This window comes from Hippocampus zosterae, chromosome 9 (assembly GCF_025434085.1).
Source record: "Hippocampus zosterae strain Florida chromosome 9, ASM2543408v3, whole genome shotgun sequence".
Taxonomy (NCBI): Eukaryota; Metazoa; Chordata; class Actinopteri; order Syngnathiformes; family Syngnathidae; genus Hippocampus; species Hippocampus zosterae.
The window spans coordinates 25,853,169-25,876,838 of record NC_067459.1 but is presented as its reverse complement, the minus strand read 5'-3'; the positions used below and the strand labels follow the sequence as shown (position 1 = coordinate 25,876,838).

Sequence of the window (23,670 nt, the reverse complement as noted above, 5' to 3'; positions counted from 1 at the left end):
GAAAAATACCGTAAAATATTGTCTCTGTATAACGCGTCAGTTAAAAACTCGACAATTTATGAAAAGGGGTTGAGGAGCCTGGGCCGTGAACGCACCATAATGGGCGGGGCTAATTTTGTATTTGAACGTATGGCGGCGAGTGACCAGCAGAGTCGAAACTCGCCGTAGCAAGCTGCATTTTAATCGAGACACTGCATACATGGACTCAAACGACACATTAACGATAATCCAAGGGATGCGTCGATTCCAACGGATCACGCAGTAAGCCAACGTGCCGTTTTTGGTAGGTATGGCGACCACTGATCAAGCACTCCGCTGAGGCTAATCCTTGGTGTTAGCTAACAACGGTGTTTATCTCACGCTTAACCAGATGAATGCCAAGTCATTTGTGATCGAAATGCGCGCGCGTGTGTTCCTGCCTTCATAACAGGGCGATCCTCCGGGAATTAAGATGCCTATACGCGCATTCTGCATAATTTGCTGCGATTTATTCGATCATTCCAAGGATGTCGCCGCTATCAACTGCGGACACACTTTCCACAGTGACTGGTAACCTCGTCTAATTGAATTACAACGGAGTACTGTACACGAATTCCTTTTCATTGTGTCGTTTGTTTCGTTTCCCTCACCCACTAGCCTCCTTCGGTGGTTTAAAACGGCGCCGACAAGAACATGCCCCCAGTGTCGGAAGCAGGTCATTTCGAATCAACGCGCCACTTGCTCGCACTTGTTGACCTTGCCTTACACAACGTTGTCCTCTCTACGTAGGCCAGCACTCGGCACATTATCCACAAGCTCTTCTTTGACATCGGCTCAGAGGAAGCGCGTCCAGTAGATCCAGAAAGCTTGGAGGTACACTTCAAGAGGTCCGTCTACTAAAGCGTTGAGTTTGTGCTCTAGTCACGGTGTGCTTCATCTCTTAGAATGAGCTTCAGAGGCTACGGGCCCTTTTAAGTTTGAAAGGTAAGCTTAAAAAAAAAAACAATGATGATTTCAGTGACACAATGATTCCCAGTTAATGAAAAAGATGTTTGGTATTTTCTAGAGAGAGACTGTCGGGACAAACAGAAAACCGTGGATGATTTGAAGGACTCTGTGGACAAGCAGAGGAGAGACTTGGACAGCATGCGGAAAGAGATTTTCGAGAAGGACGCGCTGTGTTCTGCTCTCAAGGTACGCAATCCGTTTGTGCTCAGGGAAACCAGGGTTATTTGACCGAGTCTGTCCCGCACGGCACATTTTGCTTTTCATCTGATCTCGCAGAAACAAATGACTTACCTGGAGGCGCAACGTGACGATGTTCAAGCTGCCAAGGACGAGGCCCGTAGGCTGAGGACCAAAATAAAAACCTTTGAAAAGTAACTGCGCTCAAACTCGGTCTCAGTAATTGCTCTGCTACCTTCTTTGGTCCACAAATGTCTGTTCTTCCACTGCTGGTGCGTCTCCAGCATGGGCGTTTTGTTACAGGGCCAACGAGCCGAGGTGGAGTCCATGATTACGGACATGGGTGTGAGTCAGACGGCTGTGGAGCAGCTCTCGATCTACTGCATCTCCCTCAAAAAGTAAGCAGGACTGAGAGACTTTGATCATTCTCGGGCTTCTTCAACTGAAACTTTGGCTCCGTTACAACTCATGAATATTGACTTTTTTTTTTAACGTTTTAGAGAGTATGACAATTTAAAGGCAACCTTGAAGTCTTCCAACGACACGTGCGAGAAACTGCGGCGAGAAGTGCTCGCCTCCAACTGCAAGGTGACGTCAAGAATTGCGAGCGTGGTTTGGGTCGCCGCGCTCATTCCGTGCGTGTCGTTCAGATGCAAAAAGCCTCGCTGGAAGTCAATCAAACGAAAGAGGACATGAAGTCCCTGCAAAAGGATCTCACCGGCGCAGACCGAGAGATAGCGGTAAGGCGCGCCGACGCAATCGCCTCGGCACTCGGCTGTCCGATGAATTTGCCCGCGTCCGTTTCGTCCCGTAGAGTTTGAAGAAGAAAGTGGAGTTTCTTCAGAAATCTCTGAGCACCCCAACAAGGACAAATGAGGCGCTCGGCCGGCTCGTCTTTGAGAGGTAGCGTACGTTCCCCGCGGCGCGCCCGTGGCCAGCCGGCCGCTTTGCTTTCAATTTGAAGGATTTGCGCTCATCCGGCTCTTCCCGGCTCCCCGTTCAGCCCGGCTCCCATTGAGCTGAAACCGCCTCGCCTCCACCCGCCTGTTGATGGCGACGAGATTGATCTCAACTTGACCTATGACGTCACGACGCCAGATGACGCGGCCAAGAGGCCGGGAAAGACGCCAAGCAAGAAGATGCGCTTCGACCCTCAACCGTATGCATCTTGTGCTCGTCCTTGTTTGGTCTTGAACTCCACAGCAACTAATTGCCGAAATGTTGTCAGGTCATTAGTTTCCGCACGCGATGAGAGGGCCTCCGCGTTAAGCAAGGTACGTTGAAGTAGCGCTTGGCCAGGTCTGCTTCCGAATCTCAAGTGAGTTTCGTCTCTTAGGCCCGAGAGGAGGATGCAGCCACGGATCCTTTTTTGAGGAACTCGCTGCTTTTCAGAAAGAAGACCTTTGGCAGCATGCTGGACCCTCAAAGGAAGCTCGGGGCTGTATGTCAACGCAGCCTTTTCTTTTGAATGTCTTTCAATGCCGTCGTTTAGAAAAAAAGAAAAAAAAATTTCCATCATGACCTAAATTGAAATGCTTCTCATTTCAGGTGAAAAGCGGTTATGACGGCTTCGGAGGACGAACCAAATTTATCCAGCCTGTATCCTTTTTGGGGCCGCCTTTGTCATCTTTAAGCCGTCTCCAAAAAGCAACCCACTTTTAACTTCTGTGACGGGGGTGTCACGCCATTAAAAATGGGGGAGGCGGGATTGCAGGTTTCCCTTGGCGAGCATTTCCGACTCTGAAACCAGAGAAGTGCATCATTGTCTCACGTTGTCACATGGATACATCAAGGCAACGGGCCCGTTTTGAAATCACAAGTCAAGGAAGATGGTTTGGCTTTTGGGCAATTCTTTTGGCTTGAACGAAAATGCTTGCAACATGTCCATGTTATTAAAAGTGAAGACAATTTGCGACATTTGGACAGATTTTAACGAGAACCACAAAGTCCATCCGCATAGCTCGCTGCAGCATGCCACAATTTGCAATCGTGCTAATGTAATCAAATGCCCTGCTTCACATTAGCAACATGACTTTTTTGTGGTTTTTTTTTACTTCCTCCATCTTCAAATGGCAACGCTAGGGGAAAAGGACTCCTTGTTAAATGTCATGAGCAGCATCAAGTGGCTGGCAGTCAGTGTCCCTTAACCCCAGCCTCCTGCACAGTCTCCGTTGGCAGAGATTCGCCCGCTCATAAAAGCCAGAAGAAAAAAGGTGAGCAGGCCAACGTTGAAGCCGGGACCGCGCCTGACGCTGGATAGCTTCCTGGAGTGACGGCGCGGAACGTGAACTGCACTTCGCGTGGCGTTTCCCCACCTTCCGAAGCGTGCCGGGAGGTGGCCAACCACTTTTGTTAGCCATGTTTTCGTGAAAGCAAATTTGGGGTTTTGTGTGCGAGGAAACGCTCCAAACTTTTTTGTGTGCGAGTGACCGTCTCGGCGAACGCATGTGCCCTGCTCATGCGTTGTTTCAGTTAACATAGTGAAACGTTGTCATTTGAGCTCTTATTTCAAATCTTCGGTGCCGTAGTGTCATTTATGTTTTACCAATGGAGGTGTCCCCATAAGCTGGAGACCAACGTCAATAATAAACAATACTTTTATTAACGTCCGTGTGTGTGTGCGCTCTTGGCCGTACCTCACGGGTTCGTTCTCCTGCAGGGGGCGCTGGAAGCTTTTTTTTTTAAACCATTGGGATGCTGAAGTTGTGCGTGGAGTGGTCAACTTGAACGACTTGTTCACCATTTTGACAAGACGCCGTGTGGCTGATGGGAGAGAGTTAAAAAAAACCAGCAAACCGACAACATTGCCTTGGTGTCCTCCCAATGTTCAATGACGAACGTGCGGAGCATTTTCCACACAGCTTTCAGCGCAACCCCCTTTAAGGCTTCAATAATATAAATCTCAAACATGTGGAGAGGACTAGTTGATCCTCTTGCTTAGTGTTGTCGTTATGCAAGACGAACCTAATTTCCCTCTCCGGAAAAAATGAAGACCCTTTGAAATGTCACCCAAAAGCCAAATCACTTGGAACTCTGTGAGGAGTGAACAAAAAAAAAAAAGCCAGACGCTCAAATCAAGCATGGGACTGCTGCGCTACGGTTCCTTGGCAAGGAGTTATCCAACCACGTCTTTGTGTCGGGGCACAAAATCGGCGTTTCTTTTCGTTTGATCATTTTCATCAAGGTGAGCTCCTCAATGTCTTTTTGTGCTTCAGTCCGCGCGAGTTATGTAGACCAGGGGTCCCCGACCTTTTTTGCCCCACGGACCGGTTTATGTCAGACAATTTTTTTTTCACGGACCGGCATTTAAGATGTGGTGGATAAATACTACAAAATAATACGCTAAGAGCTGCATGAACACGGGGGGAGCGAGAAAAACACGAGGAGCGTCCAATTTGGCCGCAACACTGATCGCTCCGGTCTTAATGCCTTCAAAATACGATACAACATAAATTCAAAGTGCATGAAAATCTCAACTCACCACAATGCTGAATCAGTGCGAGCGCCGAGCTTGATTTTCTGCAGGCGGGCGGTCCCATCTCGGGGTAAAAGGAGACAATGACACCTGAAGTGTGTGCTTCATGTCGATTTAGTCGCCGTCGCTGCACAAAACCCCCCATCGCCGCCTCAACACAGGTAGCATGTCGGAAGTGGCAACAGTGCTATTGTGGCCATCTCAGAGTGTTCAGCCATAACTTGAATCCAGAACACCGGCAGAGTTTTGAGGCCGCCGTCATTTGCGATCTCCAGCGGTTCATTTTAATCATTTAGCAATCTCAGGTGTTTTGTTATTAGCGTAATCGGTCACGTGACGGAGAAGCATGGTTTGACGTGTGTCAAGTGAAGTGGCCGGATGTAACGGAGAATGCGGTAATTTTTCAAAATAAAACATCTGTCGTCTTTCAAAATAAATGGGACGGAATTAATGTAGGTTCTTATTGTGCGGCCGGATACCAAACGCCCCGAGGACCGGTACCGGTCCGCGGCCCGGCGGTTGGGCACCCCCGATGTAGAAGACAGAAATCCAGGGACATTGCTGGTGCCATCGCGAAAAAGCAAGAGGAAGAACACCGGTCAGATCGACGCTCGTTTGTCCTCCGTTGCGTCAATCATGTCAGTAAGGGCGCTTGTGATGTCACGATTGTCTCATTTGAGTCTCCTTTACTGCGATCTGTCCGGCTCAACCTTGGACTCGCCGTTCTGTTTGTCGTTAGATTTCTGCGAGAGGTGCGTAGAAACGGTGGCCGCCTGCGCCACGGCTTTGAAGCTGCGCTTTCGCTTCTGGACGTTCTGCTCCGGATGGAAGATGATCACGTAGACTTTGGGGATGTACAGCATGCCCAGCGACACCGTGGCACTCAGGCTCATGGACACGGTCAGAGTGGTGGTCTGGATAAACATCTGCAAACGGCAGGGAGGCGGATCAAAAATGTGCGCACGCGCTACTAGATAGGGGGTTAGCGTAACGGGGTTAAGATGATGTTGGCAGTTAGGTTTAGGATTCGGGTTTGGGGTTAGGGTTCGGGGCTTAGGTTTAGGTTTGTAGCTAGGTTTAGGGTTAGTGTTAGGATTTGGGGTGAGGTTAGGGGTTAGAATTTGGGGATTAGGGTGAGGGCAAGGGGTTAGTGATCCTCACCCTCATCCTCATCCTAACCCCTAACCCAAAGAACAAAACTAGGCCTAAACCTAAACCTAACCATTACCCCCACCCTCACCCCCAACCAAAGTGAATGACATTACGCGGTTGGTTGTGAGCACAAAGTGCATCGAATATTCGGAGAGTTGTGCAGGGTTCATTGTTGATGGTCCACAGATTTTCCCGCCTTCGAACAACCGGTGCTCACATCCTGATCCGTTTGCCGATTCGAATGGCCAAAGTACATTTTGATAGCTTTCCATGTGAATTCGAGACCCCAGTCTACCGCGTCATCGACAGTTGCAAATAACGGTTGAGCACACCCACCGCACATGTCATCCCAAGTCCCAATGCCGGCTTGGCTAGTTTATATCCCAAAGCAAAAGTGGCCCCGGTGCCCCCGCCGCCCTCGACTCCACGAGGGATTTATGAGCCGCGTACGTGGAGTATTCCGCAAAGGCAATGAATGGGCTTTTTGACGACGCAAATTCAAGTCAACGCCATTCATGAAATTTGACTTGACGCCGACGGATGATGAACTCCGTATTCAAGCAAGCTGCACCGTTTATCAATAAAACAACACACACGTGCCATCAATAAGCTCTCTTTGCGGCATGAATAAGTCAGAAATCGTACGCACGTCTTCAGCAGTATCTCTGCTTTTAATATTCATTCAGCGTATTGTTGATCGGCCCAGTCTCGCGCAAAAGCCCCCCCACCCCCGCCCACCCACACACAGCCCACCTCCACCCGCTCTCTGAAAGGAACCGTATGGATTTGGCTTCATGCGCTCCAGGCAAAGCCGACGGCAGCGCCTTGGAAATGGTGAGTGGCGCCTCCGTAGATGAATACGGAGCGAGCGGAAGAGCGCGTGACCCCGTAACATGTCGGTGGGAGACATACCCGGGTCTATATTTAGAAGCTTTTTTGACTGATGATTTATTGAATGCCTTGTGAATCCAGAGGGGTGGCGTCCATCTCTCAGTTGGGCCGACCTAGTTTCTTTCTGCGCTCCCTTTCACGTGTCCCTTTGTTCCCATGTAGACGAGGTGAAAAGATTTGGAGAGCACCGCAGGCTGCGATCGTTGAGGCTTCACTGCTTTCCAATACGTCTATCGGTCAAAGCATGTCGGCTTTTGTCACATGTTTTCTCTGCCCGCGAGGTCAAAGGAACACCGCCTCTCAGGAAGAGGAGGCCGGACGGTTTGAAGGATCTCACGCCACGGCCCGCGTTTGTGCGTGCTGTCGTTTCCATTTTCCTCACAACCGCAACAGCTGCTGTATCGGGGTTCGGTCTTCGATAAGTGCGAGAAGGAGACTTTTATCAGTCATTTTTTTGGGGGGGGGTGAAAATGAACCGACGAACGTGCTCAAGTTACCCGTTTTCTCAGATGGTCATTGAAATTGGGCAATCCTCACATCAGCGTGTCACTTACACGCATCGCAAAAAAGCAGTTTCTCATTTTTTCCACGGCGTGCTTTGCTAAGTGTACGCAAGCGACGCTGCGCCGTTCTCGGCCGTCTCCCAAAACGAAGGCGGACGTCTGCGCGCTTTTTGAACCTGAAAGGTGAAGCTTTTCAGATTCGGAGTCTGCTTCCGCTGCCCCGTAATTTGTCTCGGAGCCGTGAAGCGGGTCGGCCGGAAGAGCGAGCGAGGACGCCGGGCGGGTACCTTCTCGGTGGACTGCGCGGTGCCGAAGAAGATGGGCACAAAGGCCAGCCAGATGATGCAGGTGGTGTACATGGTGAAGCCGATGGGCTTGGCCTCGTTGAAGGTCTCGGGAACTCCTCTGCTCTTGACGGCGTACACCGTGCAGGTGATCATCAGGACGATGCTGTAGCTCAGACACAGGATGAGGGACAGATCGGACATGTCGCACTTGAGGACCCCCCGGGCAAACTCGGGATTGGGAGGCTTCTGCTCCTCGTAGTCGATGATGGCGTGAGGTGGCGCCGCGCCGAACCAAACGAACACGCCGAGGACCTGGAGAGAAGGCGCCGTCGTGAGTTCCGAGTCGCCCCACAACCCCCCGCGGCGGTCGGGGCGACCGACGCCTCGGCTACCTGCACCGAGATCAGAACGAAGGTGATGACGAGCTGAGAGGTGGGGCTGATGAACTTTGGAGGCGTGACCGATTTCTTGCCCTGCTCAAAGATGCGGTAGATGCGGTTGGTTTTGGTCAGCATGGCGGCGTAGGTGATGCACATCCCGAGGCCCAGGAGCAGCCTGCGCAAGGCGCAGACCGCCACGCTGGGCTCGGCGATCATGAGGAAGGTGATCAGGTAGATGAGGAAGATGCCCGTCAGCAGCACGTAGCTCAGCTCCCTGCCGGAGGCTCGGACGATGGGCGTGTCGTTGAAGCGGACGAAGGTGCCGATCACGCCGGTGGTGGCCAGGATGCCCAGGATGGCCAGGAAGACGGGGATGACGGCCCAGGGGGAACTCCACTCCAGCTTGACGATGGGCGTGGGCCGGCACCCGCTGCGGTTCCTCAGTGGTCTCATGTCGAACGGGCACACGTCGCAGCTGAACTCGTCCAGGAGGTACTGGTAGCCGTCGCAGAGCTCGCAGTGCCAGCAGCAGGGGACGCCCTTCACCATCTTCTTCCTCTCGCCGGGCTCGCACGGGAAGCTGCACACCGAATCGGGGATCTTGCGCTCGCCGCCCGACCACCGCATCTCCTCCGGCTAGGAGACAAGGTAGGGTTACCGCGGCGCCCCCGCCGGACGCCAGTGACCGCGCTCCCGGTCGGCAACTCTCGGCTCCCCGGAAGGCGGAAACCGTCGTTCGGGTTGTCCGGTAGAGGCGCGAGACGGCCGTTTCGTTTTGGCAGAAAGACGTCACCGACTTTGAGAGGCTGAAAAAGCGCTCCGGTCGAACGACGTTTTCACCGCTACCGCGTTCAAATTTCAAAGTCCATCTTTGACTTGGTCGTAACGGGCAGATTTCACCCCGCAAAATCGAGGAAAGGCCTCCGTCACGACGGACCGAACTGCCGCCGCGACCTTGCGCGATTGCCCTACCGATCGTCTCTGCGGCGCTTCCCGCCGTAACTCACGGAGGACAAATGCCCGTCGAGTCCTCGTAGCGCCACGCCGACATCGATACTGTATGCGTGGTCATCCATGACATTTTGGGACTGATCCAAACTAGAACCGTTCATTGTCGATGGAGGCGATTCCTGCTGCGCGCGGGCGAATCGGTCGCGTCTCGGAATAAAAGCAAAGATTCACGTCGAGTCGGAGGTGGTTGGTCCATTGGCCGATGTCTTTGTAGCCGGGGTTGCTGACGTTGGAAAGCTGGTACTGGAAGATGTCATATCGGCCGGGCGCGTCGCCGTTCTCGTTGAACATCACGCCCGTTCCCGCGCTTCCTGTTGGATGGAAAGATGTACAAAGACCCGATTGGACCGACTCCAGCGAAAAGTCAAGGTTAAAGTCGTACCGTTGAAATTGACGGAGCGAATGTATTGGAGCAGCATCCGCCCCTCCACGGGGTCCATCTTGTCGCAAACGCCCACGGAGCCGGGACACAGGTCGCCGTGCATGCTGTGTAAGGCGTGCGCCATGGCGTACACCGCGTCGATGACAAACTGCACCTTGCCCTCCTGTTCGTACTGGGAGTCTCGACTGATCCTTTCCTCACCTAGGGCGGCGGCGCGGATGCGGCGCGTGAGGAAAAGGAGATTTCCGTTCTTCGGCCTCTCCGGGACGGTCCAATTTACCTGTACATTTTCTTCTGTCGGCCTCATCTTTGACGCCGGGCCGCGTTAGTTTGCACTTGAAGTCGTCCTCCCAAAATTCGGCGAACCAAATGTTTCTCCTGTTGTTTTCCAGAGATCTGGACGTGAAGTACTGGTCGAATCCTGGATGGTTTTTGCAAAATTGACAAGACACGACAGTACGGGATATTTCACGACATGACAAAGGACGACGGATGCCAACTCTGAGGCGTCTGCGGTCACATCCGTCGGACCACCTTTGAGTTTTAGCGCCGCTCGATATCGGATTGCTCCGTCGCGCCTACCGTCAATCGAGGCTCTTTTGGGCAAGATGGTGACGGCGCCCTCCGCCACCTCCTCCTGGTCTTGGATGGGGGAGTTCTTGGCCCCCCAGCTGTCGGAGCCAACAAACAGAAAGTGGCCGGTCAGATTGGCCTTCTTCGCGGCTTGCAACACTCGCCTGGAAGGAAACGGAGAGCAAGCCATTTCTCAGCCGCTCCCGGCTTTATAGGACGGATGAAAAGCAATCGCGTGCGACGCCGCGCGGGAGTCTTTGCCAAATGGCCGTATCCTTTCCTCAAAATGCAAAAACCCGTGAACGTCCATGCTGGCGAAACGAGCATCCGCTCACTTGATGTCGTCCTCGTTGGCAAAGATGATGACCCCGCGAGCGTTGGACGTCTCCATCAGTCTCTTGATGATCTTTTCGAACTCCCCGGGTCTGGGCTCTCGAGGGATTCTGATGGACTGTGCGATGCACAGCCCCCCTGGGGCGCACACGTACAACATGTAAGAATCACTCTGCCGCTGCATCATGTCATGCCTTTCACCGCTTGGCTGTTTCATGGCCTCATCGCCGTACAGCTTACCAAATGTTCTCTCTCTATGTCTCTGTCTCAGTATAAATATATATACAGTATGTATGTCAAGTATCGTGAAAAACAAAGAGAAAAACCTGCTTCTCTGGATATTTGGAGGAAAGCATCAACTCCGCTCTCTCCATAGTTGCCTTCTGACGCGAGTGTCGAGACGTAGTTCCAGCCCATGGCTTTCACGATGTCCACCATGGCCTGGGCCTGGTAAGAATCAGGAGGTACCACACGGGAGAAGAACTCGTATCGACTATTATCGCTCAGCTCCGGCGCAGTGGAGGCGTAGCTGATTTGGGGGATCTGAAAGCACACCGCAAATTGATTCATGGCCATGAAAAACGGAAGCTAAAAGAAGGGCCGATCACCTCCTTTTCAAAGGGATACCACAAGGGTTCCGTTTTAGAACCACCCTTCTTCTCTCGATGCATATTTTACACCGCTTTGTCGTGGCTCTGCGGCGTCGCGGTCAACTACAAACGGTCAGAAACACGGCCGTCAAAGCGTTTGTTTGAAGGGGAAAATAGACGAGAAGATTAATTCGGAGGCGTGTGACGTCTTCGATGACATCGCTTATGCGGATGGTTTCGCGGGCGACCCGGCTCATGCCGAGCTTAACGGCGCACCCTCGGCAGACAGAAAGAGAGAAAGGTAGACGCAAGGGCTAGAGAAGGGAGAAGAAGAGAACCATTTCGCAGATTATCTGGAAGGATTAGAGGGGTTTTAGTCAAATTACGTGAAGCGCAGAGGGACGGGGGGGGAAAGGTTCGCTTTTCTCACATATAAGCCATACAATCTATTTAATTCTGGAGTGCAGTTTTCATTTCAAGTGGACTTGAATCCAAAGCGCTTCCACGCGGGCTGGTCTTCCCAATCAAATATTCTTCAAGCACGGTGGCACTTTGGCCTAACGACAATATGGACTCCCAGTTCCACGCCGTCCTTTCAGAGGGTTCGGACCCCCCCCGGTGTGTCTGCGTCTGAAACACCGCCACCACTCTGCGACGGTGCTCTCAAAATGGTCGTGATTATAATCAGTTCATGAAATTGATTTCTACAATGACTCAGTAGTCCCAAATAGGCAGCTAACAAAAGATGGTCTCGGTTGCTTCATTGCACACCTTATGGAAGGCGAGCAATTAAAAGGCCCATTTTTCTTCCCAGCACCTGGAAACGGTTTTCATTTATGTAAGAAAATCAAAGCGTGGCGCGGCTCTTTTGGAAGACGGAGCAATGTCACTGTGCCGTACGACGGCAACGACGTGAGCGGCGCGAGAGCAGATGTTGAGCGGACGGCGTCGGCGGACGCGAGCCTGTCCAGAGGGCGGCGCATATGGACAGTCGGCAGAAAGACGGCATTTAGCTAAATCGTTATCTCGGAAGCCATGTCATGCTCTGGCCCGGCGCTCTATTTTCAGCCCGGGGTCCTGAGAGCTGCTGAGAGGGGCTTAGCGGAGGTTGCCATCTATAATTCTGTAGTTAACATCTGCCCGCGATGCCGCTCCCGGGGAGCAACCTGCTCATAAAGAATGCAAGTGCCCCCCGCCCCCGACCCGGCAAGGAGTCAAAATATGGCTTTCAGGCTCTTTCATGCCTCTCAGCCGCGGCTCCTTTGAAACGTTCACCAAAAGGCACGTGACGAACCGCGACCGGAGCTCAAAGCGGTGTCCGGGTTCCGGCCGTCCTCCCGAAGGCCGGATTGAAAAGAGCCGCCGTGCGGCCCGTCCCTGCCGCAGACGGACGGAAGCGTCCAGCTTCCGAAACGGCGCCTCGAGAGGAGCGGTGGCGGATAGGGGCTTACCGAGAAGAGGCGAAGCACGTTGGCCACCATGATGGACACGGAGCTGCCGGAGGCCCCGATGACGCCCACCACCCTCTCCGGTTTGGGGAGGATGGGAGGCTCCCCGTTGGAGCAGCGCACGTCCGACGTGTCCTTTTGAATGAGGGCTTGGACAAAAGTCAGCGACTGCTCCAAGGCGTAGGTGTCCCTGGAGCAGGTGTCCAGGATCCGGGCTCCCAGCGTGATGTTGGGCAGCAGGTCCGGGTCGCCGTTGATCTGGTCCAGGGCGTACAGCATGGCTTCCAAACGGTGGATTCCCTTCTCCCTTTTGACGTCTCCGCAGGGCACCCCCGCCGGGCCTCGGGAGTGGACGGGGAACAGCCCCCCCAGGGTGATGTCCCCCTCGATTTTCAGAGATTGGGGCTGGATGCCCCGTTGGGCCCGCGAAGCCGGAAGGGTGCCCAGCCACAGCAGCCATAGCACTCGGGACCATTTCCCCAGCCAGCTGCCGTGACGGGACGTCATGACGCCGGCCGGCGGAGAGGGACTTGAGGCGCCGCGCCCGCCCTTCTACCTTTCACGCCTGTGGGGCTCAGACACACGCACGCGCACACACACACTTGAAGGCCCAGCCATCATCTCATCATCTCATCATCTCACATTTGGTTTGTTTTTTTTGGTGCACTTTTCCAATGCGCGACTCGATCAATTTTTGACTAGTTTCACTGATGCAGGCTGCTGAGATCCAAAACTTGATAAAGTGGCAACATCAGGGGGGGGGGGTTCTCTCCAGTTTTTCTCTCCATCGACAGAGGTCAATCATGTAGGAAACATGTTTCATTTCGATGTCTTTCCTGACAAATACCGACTGCGGTTTGACACCACAATAAAAGCAAAGGTTGTACCTTTGGACATTGAATGCGATTGATTGGCAAACGAGGCTCTGACTCTCTTTCGTGTGCCCAACGACACTCGCGGGCGAGTTGGACAGCAGCTCTGCGCGCCGCCGACGTGCGACTTTATTAGTTTGTCTCATTTCACCATCGTTGAATGCTTGAAATGGGTGCGGAGCGTGCTTTATGAACGCGCTAGCCCCTAAGCAGAATTGTCCCCATACGGTATCTGAAACACACGCAGCTTGCATCCAGCAAGTATACCATGCAGAAGAGCGCGCGGCGGTCAACGATTTACAAAACAGAAAGAGCGTAGACCCGAGGTCCGAAATTTGTTTTCAAATCCTATTTCTAGTTTAGGAGCGCAACAACGTTTTCGGCTGCATCAAATGCACTTTGCTCGCCAGCGCGATGTGCTTCATAAGACGATCCATCCACTCGGCGGTATGCAACACAGCAGTCAAACACTCGTGTGACACCTTTGCAGCACATATGCAGAGCGATGCCGGAGGGGAAGCGTTGGGGGGGGGTCACGGGCGCGCCACTCACCTGCACATTCTTCACCACCTTCTGGACCAGGGTGGATTTTATCCCTCGCAGGTGCTCGTAGCCATATTGGCTTGAAGGCGGGACTGGATTTCAGAGGCAAGGCTCTCCTGCGCACACCTGAAATAGATCCTTGATCATTTCACTCCCCCTAAGTGACAAGACCGAAAAACGCTTAATGGTGATCCAGCAGACCCCAAATGACTCTTCAGCCTTTAGGCAGAGCCGAGGAAAAGTGTGGGGCAGGAGTTGAGAGGGGCGAGGGGGGGGGGGGGCGTGCAATCTCCTAGCAGTGAGATTCTCCAAATGAGCGGCAAATCCCTTAAAAGCTCTCGGCTGCTCTGGCCGCTTCTTTTCCTTGCGCGCTCATCTGTGCCCGGGTGCTCCTCCCTCCTCCCGCACTCGCTCGGTCTCTGCGCGCGCTAATGGCCACAGATTGGGATTATCATCAAGAAGCCACGAGGTGGACTAGACCACTTTCTTTTTTTTTTTTTTTTGCCCCCGCCCCTAGCCGAACCAAATGCAGAACTCTCTCCGCCCCCGCCGTGATGGGCACCCGGGTTACTTTGAGCGATTAGATGAGTGATGTGATTCATGCGCTCTTTCTTTCGGCCAGCGAATGGCAAAAGAAGCGAGTCTATTCAGGCTGCGCTGCACCCCCACCACAAAAATGTCCTGCTATGGAGGACCGAGCTTGACGCTTTGGCCGCAACAGGAGCGTCTTGGAGATGCGTCGGGCACTCTGACAATTTGGGGGCAGAAAGTCCATTTAACCAGGGGGTGGGCAAATCCGGACCTCAAGGGCCTCTGTCCTGCACGCTTTCAACGCCCGCCCCCCCCCCCCCTTCCCTCCAATATACCTGATTCAGAATGAACAGGATTGCGAGGGGCTTCCTGAGGAGCTTGCCGATGAACTGATCGATTGCATCCGGTGCGCTGGAGGAGGGAGACATCCAAAACAGGCCCTGGAGACAAGCGTGGCCCGGCCCTCACATAACATCGAAAGCCGCTCAGACCACATCAAGGTGGCCAAAAGCCACAAGTTTCATTCGGAAATCTGAGAAGAGCAGCCATTGAACCCTCTGCCCCATTTGAGGATATTTTTTTTTTTTAAACCATCCCACTGGGTGGCCGCAGAGAGCCCTTCTGGCACCCTGGCCACCTCGCTGAAAAATATTTAGCTGCACCCCTGGGTGGGAAGGTAATTAAATTATTAGCAGTGGAGGTGACAGGTTGTGGTCTGATCGCGGACCGAATGGCGCGTGGATCCCACAAACGCAGACTCAGATAAATGGCGATGACAAAGGGTTTATTAAGGAAAAGCGACAAAAGGTGCCGGCAAAAGCGGGAGCCAGAAAAACCGAGCGACAACACAAAGCGCTTGCCAATCACAAGGATGGAATGATTCTCCAAAACATCCTAATACGAATCGAGGTGCGTACGATAAACGAAGCCAAGTACAATAGCGAGACTAAACAAATGCTCACAAACCCGAATGACTGTGACGAGGAGGGCGACTCGAAGCACGAAGCACAAACGGGAGATAACAAAGTAGTGATGGGACGAGAGCTCAAGAGTGAAAGCTCGTATCGCTGCGTGTATTGCGTGAAGAAAGACTCACGTGACCAATGCGGGAACTGAATGGTTTGAATGTGCTGCCTGCTCTAAAGTGCCTTGATAAGGACGCAAACTGTTCACCGTCGTCATCTGAACCACGTGAAAGAGTATTTTCTCAGGCTGGGCAGCTGGTGTCCAAGAGGAGAAATCGCCTGGGAGCAGAGACGCTCCAAACACTTTTGTTCCTCAATAAATATTCTAAACTAATCACTTCTTTGTCTTTCATCTCACGTGATTTAAGCAAAATATTCGACCTAAGTTAAAAATTGTAACTCATATTTGCTGTATTTTACATCCCAACTCGGTTTAGCATTTACACAAACAAGGAATGTCTTTCCCTGCAATGATTGTATAACTACTGCAGGGGTCGCTATGGGGTGACCAACACGGTGTCAATACAGTGCTGACACAGTTTGTGAAGTGGGTCAATGCACTCCTTGAGGTATCATCGTGCCATCACTGTAACAAAGCACACGGGCAAAGCGCTGATCAAGAGCAATAGTCCGACGAGGGAGACGGCTACTCTTCCTCTATTGAGACTTGCATTCATACCAATTGACATGTTTAGATGATCGGTTGTTTCTGGCCTATTCCGGCATTGGATGTCCCCGACGGCACAAACTTGCCCCCGCAATGCCCGTAAGAACGTGTCGCAAACTACCCCAAGAAGACCGACTTCTCCAGGCCATCCTCCGCTTTTGTATACTCCAGGTGAGATTTGAAATACTGGCTTTTGTACCGCGGGCTGGTCCGGATGTACTCCAGGTAGTCTGGCGCGCCGGGGCAGACGACGTTATCGGCCAGGAGGACGCTCCCTTTCCTGAGGAGGCCGCACTCCTGATGAAACGGGGTCAAAGTCCATGTCACGCGCGCGGTGCCGACGTCAAAACGCCACGGTGAGAAAATGACCTGCCTCCATCAGCTTGGTGTCGAGAAGGTAACGATTCTTCCAGTGGTCCAAGAAAACCAAGTCAAATGTTTGGACTCCAAAGTGCTCCTTCAGCTTGGGGATCCACTCGCCGGATTCTCCTTGGACTAAGCGCACCTGCCCAAAGAAACGCACGCGCGACTCCAACTGCTCTTTTCGGTGGCGTTGAAAGCAGACGCTTTTACCTTGTCGCCAACGCCTGCCCATGCGATGACTTGCCGAGCGACGGCGGCATTGTCGGGATTGAATTCAAGTGTGATGAGTTGCGCGTGAGGCGGCAGCAAAGCGGCGATGCGAACTGCGGAGTAGCCACAGTAGGTGCCCAGCTCCAGCACACAACGCGGATTGGTCTCAGACACCACGCGGTCAAGAATTTCACCTATGGCAAACGTGTTTTTAAAAAATTACATGAGAGAGCGCTTGCACATATGCATGTAAACAGCCACCGGCAGTAGAAAGTATCTCGATATTTCACTGGTTCTACGCAAGTTGCCTTTTCAAGTGTCTTTACTCAATGATGTCTTTTCTGATGACTTTTTACTTTAGAAGAGGAGAAGTTATATCGTTATATAAAGTATAATAAAGTTTGACCATTGTCTTTGGATTTTTTTTAAGGCAGTATATTTACTTCTACTTAATGACAGAGTGTGGGCATTTTTAGCACTCGGTACCTTTCTCGTTGCCGACATTCATGGCCCACTCGTTTTGGTTGCAGAATTCATCGATGGCTTTGACCACGCTGCGAGGGTTCCCTCTTGTGGCCTTTTTATGTACTGCGGCCAAGAGCCTCTGAAAGGGAATCCAAACACATTACGGACAGTTACGATCGAATCGTAATCGAATAGAGTAATGGACCGACGTACTTCAACGAAGGTCGCTATCCCCCCCGCCCCTCCTAAAAAAAAAAGAAAACCAAACAAACAATAAAACAATTGCATTTTTTGCTTTTTCAAGATGGCGCCCCCCGAGCGGCAGCGCTTCCCTCCCCATAGGAGTTGCTTTTCGTCCTTTTATCGTATTTATTGCTTCTTTCCATTTTGTGCACATTTCTCCGTCGTGGGACAAATCAAGGTATTCGTGTCTTAGCTGTCAAGTAGAGGGAGAGCAATGCACGGATATTCAATATATCGGATTGGGCGAATCAAGCAGCCACTGATTGAGCAGGTACGTGTGACAGGAAGCAGCCGGGCGAACTAAAAGCCGACATTTTTTAAAACGTGACACCACGCTCAGGGGAAAGCTGTCTTCTCTGTGCATCAAAGTTCCTCTGGGACAACAACCAGAAGAGTCCGGTTGGTGGTCTTCTCCATTTGGAGGACGACACAGCGGTCGGTGTTAGCATAGGAGTGAAGTCCCACCTGAGGACGTGTGGACCGCGTCAGCGTGTCCAGTATCCACTCAGCGATGACACTGTGCCAAATGAGCGCCAGACCTCCGTGATACCGCACGGCGCCGGGGATCAGCCATTTATACAGAGTGTAGAGGAGCAGCGCTCCGCCGGTGGCGTAAGCGACGACCCACCGCATCCTACAGCCGACAAGGAGAAAGGACAAACGGTCATTTTGGCAAGCTCCAGACTGCGTTAGACTGCATAGGAGCTCAATGACACGGGCGCGCTGCGATCACACGGCATTGAGATCAAAGGAAGCTCTCGTATCTCCTTAAGCCCCGGCGCTCCCTTTGTGCCGGGCTAATGAGATGGGTGCTTACCATGCGCCGATGCTCTCGTCTCCCCTCAATATCATTCTGCCGCGCACACCGATATCCTTTCCTATCAACTGCAATAAGAAAAGAGTGGCTGCGGTTTTAACAAGCGGCGGGACAGGATGTCAACCTGGACAAAAGGGCGTCGATTCGACGTTGGGGTGTGGGCGAGCAAGCAAAATGCCAAGCCCGTGCTTGGCTCCTTTTGGGAGAAGGTAGCGCAGACGTGGCGGGCAACGGCCGCTACGCCAACCGTGAAAGAGCAGCCGCGGTTGAGCCCCATTCCTTTTGATAAGCGCTTCGGGGTTGCGTGGCAACCGGCTGCGGGTTAGGAGCCGTGTCGCCAAAAGGCCGACGACGAGGACTTTGACCTTTACTTGCGCACACCGCCTCCTTGTCATGTGCCAACAAAATAAAGAAAATAGAAGAAACATAAGGGGGTGGCTTGAAACATGCCAACGTACACCGAAAGGACCCCCAAGTACAGAACAGAAATCGTCACTACAGGTGCTGTGGCTTTTTAAAAATGTCTTTATTTTGACACGCAAACGACTAAACAGTCTGACAGGAGCCAGCGTTGGAGCAGTAATCAAGCCGGCCACGACGTCGACTCTCTCACAAAGGCAAAACTCTCGACGTTGAAGCCAACAGGTCGCCATACTCACGCGTGGGAATGGAACGGCCCGCAGAAGTCGTTTGCGCTGACAGATGTCCACATCCACCCGCTTTCACATTTGATGCGCGCCCGCCTCGCTTCCACGCGCTCGCCTCTCTGAGCGCGGCTTACTGGGAGCAAGCAAGGAATGCGGCTAAGACCGTATCGCAGCGTGTTGCTTGGCCCGCGCACAAACTCACACTGAGCAGCTCCTCCTCCTCATCCTCAGCACAAACAGATTTATTTGGCGAGCGGCGTCGCTTGCTTTGGATACAAAATGCCAGCCGGTCGGAGGCGCAAGCGCACAGGCGGTCTTCTGTCACACTCAAACCACAAAGGCCTTTTTAAGTCATCGAAAACAAACTTGAGTTGGGTCCTTCCGTCCACATCCGGAAGGACCGCCGCAAAGACGCAAACATTGCAAACCACGCTGGCAGCACAGCACACCGAGAGTTAGCTCGCGGACGAGTTAGCTGGCGAGCCATGGGTGTTTCAGACATTGAGCCGCCGTGGCTCGTTTGTGGGGCTGAAGATGCAACATGGTGGACAGGAAGGAGCTGAACTGCGCCGCTTGGTCCCGCGGCCACCGGTACTTGTCCAGCAGAATTTCCGACAAGCTCCACGGCTTCAGCTTTGAGATGCGCCTCAGTTGCCCTGGATGGGAGTCGACAACCCGGTCGTTAGTTCAGCCGCCATCGGGACGGTGAAATACTCAAGCGCGGTGTGTGTGCGCGCGTGACCGAGCAACTCAAAGAAAGAAAGAAAGAAAATGAAGTCAACGTTGGGCAAGTTAGAAAAGAGAAAGAGGGCGCATCTACAAGTGGAGATCGGCCAGTGTACAAACAGGCCCCAAAGCAATTGAGCGAGGAAATCAACACGGCAAAAGACGGGGATGGCCCGGAAAGCCATCACAAACGATAGGACAACAAGGCAACAGCTGTAGCCCGCTCCGCCAACGCCGCTGGGCTCTTCCCTTTTCGACATCACAAAAATTGGCATCGGACTGATGCCCTTTCACCTTTGCACAGCTGGCGCTGTCGCTCATGAGCGGATGCCGAGATGCTGTACTGTACCGTTTTGGTTGAAGAATCTTTGTGATTTTTTCCCCGAGAGGGCAAACTTGGATGGAAGAGGTCCCAGCAACTCGATAATGTGCGCAATGTGATCTAAAACGACAAGCAAAAGAACAACTTCAAGTATGAGCCTTTGATACGCACCATTCCATTCGTATGACCAGTGCAATCCCGATTATTTCCAAGCAAACGACATCGGACCTTCTTCGCGGGAGAAGGTGGTCCCAGGCTGAGGGTCAAACAGATAGTCCCCGGTGGCGAGCTCAAAAGCCTGCAAGTCCACCCAAAAAGACACGCCCATGTCGGGGGGGGGGGGGCCCTCCGGTCACGTCCATGCGCGGCATTTGACTGTGAAACGTTGGGGGCGCGGCGCCCTTCTCACCACGCAGGCGGTGCTCCAGATGTCAGCCGGGGTGCCGTAGTCGGCTCCGATCAAGACCTCCACGGAGCGGTACTGACAAGTCTGGATGTCCTCCGTAAAGTGCTTGGACTGCACAAGAGACCGCCCAAAAACAACATTTTCAAGGTTCCTTCTTCATTTGTGTGTGTGTGTGTGTGTGTGGGTGGTTTTCCTTGGCCCGCTAGGGATTTTCAACCAAGGGTGGTTGCCAAAACCTCGTCAACTATGGGACTGTGAAGACCGTCCAGCCTGCTTTGTGATTAAAGGCCATCCCGATCAACTTATGATGCGGGATATCGCCAAAACATCCGACGTGTTTTTTCTCTGGTTGTTGTGCCACTCACCACCCAGCAAGCATTGCCCAGGTCAGCGATCTTAATGAACAGCTTGTCCGCATTGTGTGGCAGCAGCAGGTCAAGCGGCCCCTCACACTCACCGATGCCTTCTGAAAGAAAGAAATGAAGTCATGACCTTGAGAGGACCACTGTCTTCTTGTTTTGGATTCATGTTGTAGAACTTTGTGCTTGTGGGGTTACGCCCCCCCCCCCTACCCCACAGGCCTGCTCTGTTAATTTACCACTACTTCAAACTGAAACGCCAAAACTCACGTCACATACGTCTCGTTCAACGCCATCTTCACACAGGCAAGTGCAGTGCAATGCAATGAAAATACGCCCCCTTGTGGCCCTGGGCAGATATCGCACTTGCTCAGGATCTGCGCCAGGGGAGCGTCATTCATTCGCCGTCATCGTCTTGTTGAATTTGGTGTCCCCCCCCCCCCCCCACGTCCTCGATCACGTGACCGAAATCCTCTTTTCAAGACTTTCAAAGACTGACCGTGAGGGGAGCATTGCGTGTCTGGCGTCTGGTGTAAAAACGGAGATGCGGACGCTTCTTTGGCGATGTCCGGCAACGAAGAGGTGAAGCCTCGGTGACCCAGCCCGGGAGAGTCCGGCCTGTCGGACACCAGCAAGGTCCGCCTCCTTGATGCCACGTCAGAAGTCGCAAGCCACGATTGACAGGTGGCGCCATTGGCGCCGGTAACATCCGCAAGGGCGTCGTTGGCTTGATTTGGGCCGGAGTCGGACGCCGTCGCCTTGGCTCGCCGCTTCCTCGGCGTCCACGTCAGTCGTTTGAGGTGCGAGTCGCTCGACTGCGCGGGAAACACACGTCAGGCAGTCGCAAGAGATCATTTGCAGCGCTTTTGCGCTATTGAAAAGCGCAGCCTAAGGCGTACCCTATTCCCAATGTTGTGGAAGGCGCCGGTCAGCCTCGCCATTAAGTTGGACAAACCCTGAGAAGATTGGAAAGACATCTCAATTGGCGAGTCGCGCGACGGCACATCGGTTGCCGACGTCCAAAAACCTTTTTCGGTTTGGCCATGGAGCTATCTGCAGAGGATAACAGAAAAGGTGACGTGAGCAAGACATCAAGAAATTCCCGTGGGCGGCAGCCAGCTTTTGAGAGCGCCGTCACTCACTCGGCTCGTCGGCGGGGGGCTCTGGCGCTCGCCGCAGTTTGGTGCCGGCCGCCAGTTTGCGAACGTAAGCGTCGTCCACCCGCAGGAGGATGTTCTCGGGCTTGATGTCGGCGTGGATGATCTTGCACTTTGTGTGCAAGTATTCCAAACCCCGCAGAACCTGCGTAGCGGACGGAGACGCAGAGACGTCTTCCGGAAAGGCATTTTGCAAATGTGGAGAAAGTGGCCCGACCTGTCTGACGATGCTTTTGACACAAGGGAGCGGAAGGCCGGCGTAGTCGGATTTGATGATCCACCTGAGGAGCTGCTGGCCCAGCACCTCCAGGACCACGCACACGTCTGGGGAGCAATTAAGGACTCGGGGGGAGCGCGTACCGTCGCTTCCGTTTACGTAGCGGCTAGAGGTAGGATACGCTCTCCGTTCACTCCGGCCATGCGGAAGTCATCGATGAGGTGCACGATGTTCTCACGGTTGGGGTCTCTGGGGTCTCTGTCCCTCACCTGCTGGCCCAAAAGACGCCCAACTGCGGCAAAGATCGAGCCAAGCGATGCGGCGCGTGAGCTCACGGACACATTTCAGAAGTTTGATCTCATCCTTTGCCGTCTCCGTGTACATGCGAGCGCTCTTCACCACCTTGAGAGCCACAAAACGCCTTCTCCTGCATTTAAAGAAACAAAGAAAACAAAAGAAAAGCATTCAATGCAAAGATTTGACCCGTTCATCCATTTGGCTAGCCTGGGGGGAAGTCCATACTCACACCATGTCCCAGCAGAGCCATACGGTGGAAAAGTGACCCCATCCCAGCTTTTTCACCACCTGGTATCGCTTCTCCAAAATCTCTCCGATTTCTACAGGATAATAACCGCCTGCAACACAACACGTCTCGTCAATCCAAATCAAAGGTCCGGCCAAGGTAGCGGCGCTTCGGCGTCGGCGCGCTCTCCACCTAAGCCGTAGTCTGCCGGGTTCTCCTCTTGGTGGCATGAGCCCGCGGGCTCGGGCGGGGCAAGACGCGGTCGGACCGGAGGAGCCGGGGTCGGGGCCCGGGGCTCGGGGCCGGAAAGGACGCTCGGTCGGGGAGGCCCATCGCAGGAGGCGGCGGAGACCAGGGCCGAGAGAACGGCGCCGTAGCTTGAGGACATTTTTAACGGGAGCCTGCCGAGTTCAGAAGACGGCATCGCTCGGTGAGCGCTCAAACACGCCTTATCGGCATTCTCGGCGAGCCGCCGAAGCGCACCTTTCTTTCTCCCGCTCCGCGATAAGCGCGCAAAGACTTATCAAGGGCTCAGTAATTGTTTCATTCGTCACCTTTTTCTTTCTGGGAGACGGACGCGGGGACGCTGGGCGGACTCTGTCCCAGTCCCGCTCTGAGCCGCTGTCTCGTGGGCTTCCACAGGGGTCACTTTTAGGGCCCCTGCTTTTCTCTTTTTATTTGTTGCACTCGCGCTGCAGGTGGAGGAAGCGAGCAATTTCCTTCCCTCGCTTTGCTGCGGACGGTGACATCGATGTAGCACGACGACGACCTCCCCCTCGAATCGCTGATATTCCCCGAGGCCGTCAAAGACTGAAGGGATTTTCAACTTTTTCAATGACAACCGAGTTGATTCTTTTAGATTAGTAATGTGAGGCGTTACGTGTCTCAGAATGTTTTGTTCCTGGAGCTAACTTGTTTGTGTCGCCGCGTGTTGTCGTGACATTTCCGAGGAGCCATTCAACGAATGCTCGTGTATATTTTTAGCCGGACAAATCGCAATTGAAACCCCGGAGCGAAACCAACCCCTTCCCACTGTTGCATGTCATGTTTCAGACCACTAGTGACTTTGGGTTGTTTACAAAAGGATACTCGGCAGACAAGCGTGGAGAATAGACCTGACGTGCGGAACAGATTGCTCAGTCCATACGCTGTCAGGGAGGAGGGGGGGCATTAGGTTGTTGAAAGTTTTGCTAAACTTATTCTAGCCGAGTAAGTGGCACCGTGATCCTATTCCTTCTGACTCAATGAAATGATAGGAGGAAGCTACTTACCCGTTGTCTGAGAGATTCCCTTCTAATACATCCGTGAGAAGGAATTTGCACCAGGTCAGCCCTTCGCCGTGGGTCAGCTTCATGTGCTCTGCCCGTCTCTCTCTGGTGGGAGTGCCAACACGCCGTGGCCAGGAATAGCCAAGGCACTTGACGTCTTCCGGCACGGCCTGCGACGCC

At 53.2% G+C, this 23,670-nt stretch overlaps 4 protein-coding genes across 6 annotated transcripts; 1 reads left to right on the top strand and 3 right to left on the bottom strand.

Moving 5' to 3' along the window:
- The first annotated feature begins 17 nt into the window (after window positions 1-17).
- On the top strand, window positions 18-3,769 carry traip (TRAF-interacting protein). The gene is made up of 15 exons (XM_052076782.1): window positions 18-549; window positions 637-694; window positions 769-852; window positions 924-963; window positions 1,046-1,173; window positions 1,264-1,358; window positions 1,449-1,562; window positions 1,665-1,752; window positions 1,815-1,904; window positions 1,979-2,067; window positions 2,168-2,323; window positions 2,393-2,438; window positions 2,501-2,605; window positions 2,713-2,763; window positions 3,330-3,769. Exons 1-15 carry the CDS (start codon window positions 452-454, stop codon window positions 3,435-3,437), a joined length of 1,350 nt encoding a protein of 449 aa, XP_051932742.1. The 5' UTR covers window positions 18-451; the 3' UTR covers window positions 3,438-3,769.
- Window positions 3,760-14,037, bottom strand: grm6b (glutamate receptor, metabotropic 6b). Of its 3 annotated transcripts, none has more exons than XR_007964174.1 (11): window positions 12,193-14,037; window positions 10,478-10,694; window positions 10,154-10,289; window positions 9,828-9,982; window positions 9,526-9,666; window positions 9,246-9,446; window positions 9,035-9,174; window positions 7,865-8,488; window positions 7,473-7,784; window positions 4,646-5,565; window positions 3,760-3,927 (listed from the first exon to the last, which is right to left on the bottom strand). XR_007964174.1 is itself a non-coding variant. In XM_052076762.1 (11 exons), exons 2-11 carry the CDS (start codon window positions 12,694-12,696, stop codon window positions 5,326-5,328), a joined length of 2,670 nt encoding a protein of 889 aa, XP_051932722.1. In that variant the 5' UTR covers window positions 12,697-12,754; window positions 13,614-14,037; the 3' UTR covers window positions 4,335-5,325. The 3 variants fall into 3 exon arrangements, 2 of the variants coding, with proteins under 2 accessions (XP_051932722.1, XP_051932723.1); XM_052076762.1 differs by lacking the exon at window positions 3,760-3,927 and having other exon boundaries at window positions 4,335-5,565; window positions 12,193-12,754; window positions 13,614-14,037; XM_052076763.1 differs by lacking the exon at window positions 3,760-3,927 and having other exon boundaries at window positions 4,335-5,565; window positions 9,828-9,916.
- A 1,759-nt stretch (window positions 14,038-15,796) lies between these two features.
- Window positions 15,797-18,577, bottom strand: comtb (catechol-O-methyltransferase b). The gene is made up of 6 exons (XM_052076784.1): window positions 18,525-18,577; window positions 17,514-17,682; window positions 16,827-16,944; window positions 16,341-16,534; window positions 16,141-16,272; window positions 15,797-16,064 (listed from the first exon to the last, which is right to left on the bottom strand). The coding sequence occupies exons 1-6, from the start codon at window positions 18,575-18,577 to the stop codon at window positions 15,885-15,887; spliced, it is 846 nt and encodes a 281-aa protein (XP_051932744.1). The 3' UTR covers window positions 15,797-15,884.
- On the bottom strand, window positions 18,377-23,655 carry LOC127607988 (SRSF protein kinase 3-like). The gene is made up of 15 exons (XM_052076786.1): window positions 23,494-23,655; window positions 22,415-22,623; window positions 22,226-22,334; window positions 22,039-22,126; window positions 21,881-21,968; window positions 21,700-21,806; window positions 21,468-21,627; window positions 21,353-21,378; window positions 21,225-21,281; window positions 20,825-21,140; window positions 20,332-20,432; window positions 19,970-20,077; window positions 19,789-19,858; window positions 19,588-19,680; window positions 18,377-19,168 (listed from the first exon to the last, which is right to left on the bottom strand). Exons 1-15 carry the CDS (start codon window positions 23,574-23,576, stop codon window positions 18,984-18,986), a joined length of 1,800 nt encoding a protein of 599 aa, XP_051932746.1. The 5' UTR covers window positions 23,577-23,655; the 3' UTR covers window positions 18,377-18,983.
- Between the last annotated feature and the right edge of the window lie 15 nt (window positions 23,656-23,670).